This window comes from Sinocyclocheilus anshuiensis, unplaced genomic scaffold, assembly GCF_001515605.1.
Source record: "Sinocyclocheilus anshuiensis isolate Anshui unplaced genomic scaffold, SAMN03320099.WGS_v1.1 scaffold190, whole genome shotgun sequence".
In the NCBI taxonomy this organism is placed as follows: Eukaryota; Metazoa; Chordata; class Actinopteri; order Cypriniformes; family Cyprinidae; genus Sinocyclocheilus; species Sinocyclocheilus anshuiensis.
The window spans coordinates 178,336-185,604 of NW_015547663.1; the positions used below are offsets into that span (position 1 = coordinate 178,336).

The window sequence follows — 7,269 nt, forward strand, 5'->3', positions numbered from 1 at the left end:
CATCTGACCAATCACAGCAGTGAGGGCTCACGGAAAGGAGGGGTTTAGAGAGACTGATTCTTTGAACTGCTTCGCACAAGTCGAAAACTAACGTGTTTTTTGACCTTGCATGAATGTAAACCTGTTTTAGGAGACTCATAAAACAATATTAGCAACCTCAAGAATGGCATAATAGGGGCACTTTAAAATGACTTAATGCACTTCAAACTAACATGAACAAGCAATAAACAATCGTATTTTTATGAACTAATATTAACAAAGATTAATAAATGGGTCAAAGATAAGACGTCACCATTTTTGTCTCCGCATCAAATTACATTTACAAATGTCATTTTGTAATGATTTTACCATTACATCTTTAATGACTAACCCTCATGTTGTTCCAAACCCATAAGACCTTCGTTCATCTTTGGAACAAAAATTAAGATATTTTTGATGAAATCCAAGAGCTCTCTGACCCTCCCATAGACAGGAAGGGTCCTACCACGATCAAGGCCCAGAAACGTAGTATAAGGACATTGTTAAAATAATCCATGAGACATCAATGGTTCAACCGCAATTTTTTTTTCAACCGCTATTTTTGTTTTCTTTGCACACAAAAAGTATTCTCGTAGTTTCGTAAAATTACAGTTGAACCACTGATGTCACATGGATTATTTTAACGATGTCCTTACTATGTTTCTGGGCCTTGATCGTGGTGGGACCCTTGCTGTGTATGGGAGGGTCAGAGAGCTCTCAGATTTCATCAAAAACATCTTAATTTGTGTTCCGAAGAAGAACGAAGGTCTTACGGGTTTGGAACGACTTGAGGGTGAGTAATTAAATGACAGAATTTTAATTTTTGGGTGAACTATCCCTTTAACAATTTTCCTCTAGTTTTAAAGCTGATTTCAAGAAAGCATTTTGTATATCATCAAGAAACTACATGACATGAAGTGTGACACTCTAAAATTCAAAAAAATAATTACACACTACACAGACAATATATTGGACAAAACCAACCGAAGTTTTAAAAACATTTAAACAGTTTCATTATCGGTTTATTTCTTATTATTTCTTTAAACTTCTGCAAAATCGTTATGAAGTTAAGTAATCTACTGTAGCTTCATGTTAAGTGTGAACTTCGGTATAGAAAAAGGAAATTACATCATGAGATGGCACAACCACACAAAGCCACAGAAGGCTACATCATGAAGTAACTGCTCAAAAAATTTACAAAGCACTCACATTTAACAATAAAGTTGACTCTATTTGAAGATTAAAGGGGTCATATGATGCGATTTCAAGTTTTCCTTTCTCTTTGGAGTGTTACAAGCTGATTGTGCATAGATAAGATCCCTGAAGTTGCAAAGACTAAAGTCTCAAAACCAAAGAGATATTCTTTATAACTGTTAAGACTCTGCCACACCCCCCTAAAACGGCTTGCTCTAACACGGCCCCACATATCTACCTCACTATGTGGAAATATTTGCGTAATGCCGCCCAAATGTTCAATGATCTTTAAAAAAGCATCATATGACCCCTTTTACTTGCCATTGGTTGTACATTGATAACTGGTATTGCAAAAACCTAGCTAATATTTCACTTTGTTAAATGTCTGTTTTCAGTTGTTTGTTTTTTTTAATTCAGAGAAATAAAAATTAAAAAATAATTAAAAATTATGTTCATCCTTATTTCTTGTTATATTTTAACTTTGAGCAGACACACCCTGGTCTCTATCTACATTACTAAAGAATCATTATGCACGGTAATTGTTGCTTATGAGTCTGAAACCTAACACGGGTCATTAATAATTCTGCATCCTCATAAAAAACATCTGCACAAGCAAGCCATGGCCGAAACAATGGTGTGGCACATCAGACACAATTTCTATCCCATGTATCCATTTAGCCAGTCTTTATAACAACAAACTGCTATCTGTCAGGACAACAGCCTTTGTTGTTTGATCATGCATCTTATGGAGCATCTAATGGGTGATCACACAGTACGACATGCTCAGATAATAACTCAGTACTTCCTGGTCACCTGGACCAGCATGAAAGGCCCAACAATGGGCGAGAAAATCAAAACAGTTCATTTCCTTTCATTCAGCTATTGTTGGTTTCAACCTTTGTTATACAGGTCTAAGTGTCAGGCTGAAGTTTAGTTTGAGTGCCAGCACTTATAAATGCCAATAGCATCCTCTTGGCTGCTTCTAAGATGGAGAGAAGAGGGAGATATTTGTTGCACCCGACGAGAGCGGGATGCTATTTTAAGAAACAATGCAGGAGCTTTGTTCAAGAGTTTCATTTATCATACAGCTGTCAAACTAAGATCGTTTAAAACTAAATCATGTCTACCCACAGTACCTTTGACATCCTTTGAGAAGACAAAGGCACAGAATTAATAATGAAAGTATAGTAGATGTTTGAAAACACTCATCAGATCATGTCTGTACAATTATTTAAATAATACTAATAAAAACAGTGTGTGTGAAGTACAGGGTTACTGCAGGTTTTATGAAGGTAAATTGAAAACCTTTTTAAGAACAAACAAAGAAAATCTAAGCAATAAATTGAAGGCAGCACATCAATATGCTGTTTAAATGTAAATGTCTAGGGAGCAGACAATGAGTTGTATTGGCAGCGCTTCAAATTCAACCTCCAACACATCTTTTCATTACTTTTTTATTAATTTTACAAAACTAATGGCTATGGCTTAAGGCTTTCATAGCTTTGCTTACAAACACTAGAATATGAAAATAACTTTTACTGATCACACTGCAATTCTTGCTCAGTATGTTTGTCTTGTTTTCCAGCAAAAATATTAAGATACATTTACTTGATACAGAAGATAAGTCTTGTGTTTTGTGAAACTGATCAAAATGAAGTAAGTTTGATATAAAAAGAATAGGCCTATCTGCCAATGGGTTCAACTTAATTCAAAATTAAAACAAGTTTTCATGCCCCAAATGTTTTCTTATTTTTAACAAACTCACATAGTTTCTCAAAAAATAAGACTTCATATCTTCATTTTACATTTCAAGGAAAATTAAATTTAAAGGAACACTCCACTATTTTTGAAAATAGGCTCATTTTCCAACTGATTAGACCGTTAGCATCTCGCTCATAAATGACCAAAGAGTTTCTATATTTTTCCTATTTAATGATGATGATCAATGATCCGTAATGATATTACGCAGCGCCTGAAAATAGGCTTATTGGAAGTTACCTAGCTGGGACTATTTTCAGGTGCTGCGTAATATCATTGCACCTGCTGCATTCATGGTACGGCAGCAAAGTTCCTTGATTATTACTAGAGCCCTACTGATATGGGTTTTTTGGGGCCGATACCGATACCGATATTAGGGAGTAAAAAAAAAGGCCGATACCGATATATCGGCCGATATTCTTTGTGTATATTATAGTACAGTACCAGTCAAAAGTTTGGACACTTTCCCATTTTTCAAAAATAGTGGAGTGTTCCTTTAAGGATGTTCAGCTATTTCTATGGGAAACAAGACAAAACACTGAGGAAGATATCAATTTTTTGCAATGCTTGACATTATGAATTTAAGAATTTTTTGTAAGATCTTTTAATGCCTTAATTTGTGGAATTAAGACTTCTTAGCAAACTTAATTTCTATGTGCTAAAAGTACTAAACTTTAATTCAACCAAACTGTGCCAGGACTCATGGGATTCACCAGGAGTATACCAAGAAAGATTTCAATGTGGAAATTAAATCTAGATTTTAAGCCACATGAAAATAATCTGAGAGGAGGGAGCAGTCAAGAATAAATGCCCCTCATATCAGTTTTAACCAGATGGTGCACATATGTGAAAAGTCCCTTTCAAGTTATCCAAATTTCCCAGACAAATATGAAAATTCAGCAATCAGTAACATGCTTTACATACGATTGAACATACAATGGACCTGTGTTCCTTCCTGAGCCTCACAATAACAAAACTTTAAATTTGAATAAAATAACAATGAAAGAAATCCCATACAAAGCTGTCACTGAGGAGGTATCCTTACATCTTTATATCGTGTCTAACCCTAAATGGTAGATATTAGTACCTTTGGAAAGGGCACCGTATCAAGTGACAGCTTCGTACCTTTTTTCCTGAAAGTTCATGTGCACCCATGATCAGTGAATTTGACACACAAGCACTTGCAACATGCTTTCATGTTCCTCCAGAGCTGAAATCAGTATTATTTAATAAACATAAATGCCTTTTTAAATACTCACTTGAATCTTCCCTGGCAGTGTTGACACTGGTCCCCAACCCATCCACGATCACAGACACAAGATCCGTTCACACAGCTGCCTGACAGGCAGCTCTTCTCGCAGGGTTTAGATGGAGAGCCGTCTGAAATCAGCACCAGGGAGAACATCACACACAGCCATAAATATCTCTGCATGCCCTGCAGTCTCTGTCTGACCAGAATCAGTTCAGGTCTGAGCATCTTCTTCCCAGCATTCATGGTTTAGGGATGCTGCTGCTGTTGCTGAATTGGGTATCAATATCTTAGGGCCTTTCTTCCCTGCTTACTGGTGCCCAGATTGTTTCAAGTATAACAGCAGGGGGGGATCCATTCACTTATAGATCATGAATATTCCTTAAATATGAGCGATCGTTTCCCAACGCGTGAGCAATCGTTTAATTGAAAACCTCCAGATCCGAGTGTAATATGATAAAACGAGCATAAACACAGGCATATTAAATCACCTGTCTCGCCTCATTGTGTTTCTGAACAAGGGCAGGAATTTCCTACGTTACCTCCTGCAGTTACAGGGCTGAAAAATAACTCCCCCTAACATTGAAAAAAACCTTTCCTTCCAGAGCATTACCATAAGAGATGAGATATTTCCAGCTTTAAAGCATCATATTATTCAGCGGTCTTATTTTGATCCCGTCCGCAGCCATTTTAAAGCGTAAACACTCCGCTGGCTGTCCAAATACACTGCTGGTGTGCTTTAAAAGCCTTTAAACCGTGAGCTTTTCGTGGCTAACGTTCATATGCCACGGGAAAAACGCTAAACGGAGAAGGTTTCGGAGTGAAAAGCATCCTTTATAACCACAGCAGTCAGTAACACGGATGTTGTTTCTGCTGTTGTCCGTTGCGCTGAGGGATTTGGAAAACCTGAGGAACTATCCGTTATCCGCATATTTGTTCGCTGTTTTTCAAGCTCAACGTGATAAACTCCTTAACGAACGCGTAGACCCTCAGTGTATGTATATATCCTCTTCGTCCCAGTGCGCTGAAACCCTCTCAGTGTGTGAATTTTGGCCCCCTCGACCACCGTTTAAGCTCCCATAGTACGAACAGCTCGCGCTGGCTGCTCCTCAGGTTGGAGCAAACTCAACACAGAGATGTCCGCGGCCGCGCATGCGCAATGGAAAGAGGCCATATTTAAAGAGACAGTGACCAGTATGTGCGTCTCTGGAATGTACATTGCAGTACTTGAAAAGCTTTGTTACACATTTTGTCTTCAGGAAGTGTGTGAAAACCTATCTTCCTACCGCTATTATAGATTTTTTTTTACAATGTACCAATTTCAAAACAGAATGGTCCATGCACTATTGACTACAGTAATGTATATTCTCACTAAATATGAAGGTTTTATGACCCAGATTTCAATCACATTTTCAAGCCCCCATCTTAAATATGAACTTTGTCCTTCTCTTGAGTGTTAAGGTGCATCTCAACACACTGTGTGCTGCCAACTTAAGTAAGGCTGAAATACTGTATGATGTCCAGCTCTTTGGGTTCATTTATTAGTGTCAAACTTTCATGCACCTTAAATATGTGCTCCCTTATACAAGTAATACGAAGCAAAGATCGTTTAGGTTTGGTAATTTTTTCTTTTTTTTTAAATGTGCTTGTTTCTATCATGCTCACCAAAGTTTCATTTATTTGATCAACATACAGTAAAATAGTATTATTGTGAAATATTATTACAACATAAAATAGCTGTTTTCTATTTTTATATATTTAGAAATGTAATTTATCTCTGAGACCACACCGTTGAATTTTCAGCAGTTATTACTCCCATGATCCTTCAGAATTCTAATATGCTGATTTGGTGCTCAAGTTACATTCATTATTATCACAGTTGAAAACGATTGTGCTGCATTTTTGTGGAAACCATGATACTTTTTTTCAGATTACATTAATGGATTGAAAGAACACAAGAACAGCATTTATTTTAAATAAATTTTTTTTGTAACAGTGTAAAAGTCTTTACTGACATAGCCTATTTGCTCAATTTAATGCATCCTTGCTGAATAACAATAACAAAATGAAAGTATACGGTTTGATCTAACATTCATATAGTACAGAACGCAAACGCTAGGTTGGATCTCTTTAAGACCGTAAAAAGTAAAACATATATTCACACAACAGTAAATCTGTTGTTATACAGAATGTACTTGTCAGGGAGTCTCACCACCGTCACCACAGTCACCAGCCCCATGCACACCAGATCCCAATCACCTGAATACTGATTGCCCGCACCTGTCTCAGCTCATTAAAGGGTTAGTTCACCCAAAAATGAAAATTAGTCCATAAATTACTCACCCTCAAGCAGGGGTGTGAAGTAACGAATTACAAATACTCACGTTACAGTAATTAAGTAGTTTTTAGCAGTAATCATACTTTTTTGAGTAGTTTAAAAATTGTGTACTTTTACTTTTACTTGAGTACATTTTAAGTGATGTATCGGTACTTTTTACACCACTATTTTCCTCCGTTTGTGGTCGTTACATGATTATTTCAATTTTATTTTTATCCATCAACGTGATTGGCAGTGTTGGGGAGTAACTAGTTACATGTAACGGCGTTACGTAATTTAATTACAAAATAAATGTAACTGTGTTACTAAGAAATAATGTGTAATTAAATTACAGTTACTTATGAAAATGTTAACGATTACAAAGGGGATTACATTTGAATATTTACACACTTCCACATACAGATTTAATTGATTTCTTTCCCAAATTGCGCTGACTACTCTGAGACATACGGCCCTATAATTTCCGCGATGCGGAAAACACAGACTGGTTTGTAGAATCCAGTCGTAAAAACGGTATTCCTATAGCCTAACGCGGAAGGAATATGCCACATTTTGGACGAATAAATCAAAAGTACATCAGTGCACTTGAATCAAAACGCGATATGGACTAGTGTCTGTGAATATTAGGCCGCGAAAAGACAATATATGAATCCTGCACGTTCTGCGTGTCTGTGGAAATCAGGCGCGGACTGGCCATCGGGAGAACCGGGAC

The 7,269-nt window shown here is 36.9% G+C and overlaps 1 protein-coding gene across 1 annotated transcript in view; it reads right to left on the bottom strand.

Moving 5' to 3' along the window:
- LOC107702414 (attractin-like protein 1) overlaps window positions 1-5,356 on the bottom strand; it is a 101,253-nt gene extending 95,897 nt beyond the window's left edge. The window contains 1 exon segment of the mRNA XM_016504738.1: window positions 4,230-5,356. Within this exon segment, the coding sequence (XP_016360224.1) occupies window positions 4,230-4,465 (236 nt within the window). The 5' untranslated portion in view covers window positions 4,466-5,356.
- Window positions 5,357-7,269: the final 1,913 nt, after the last annotated feature.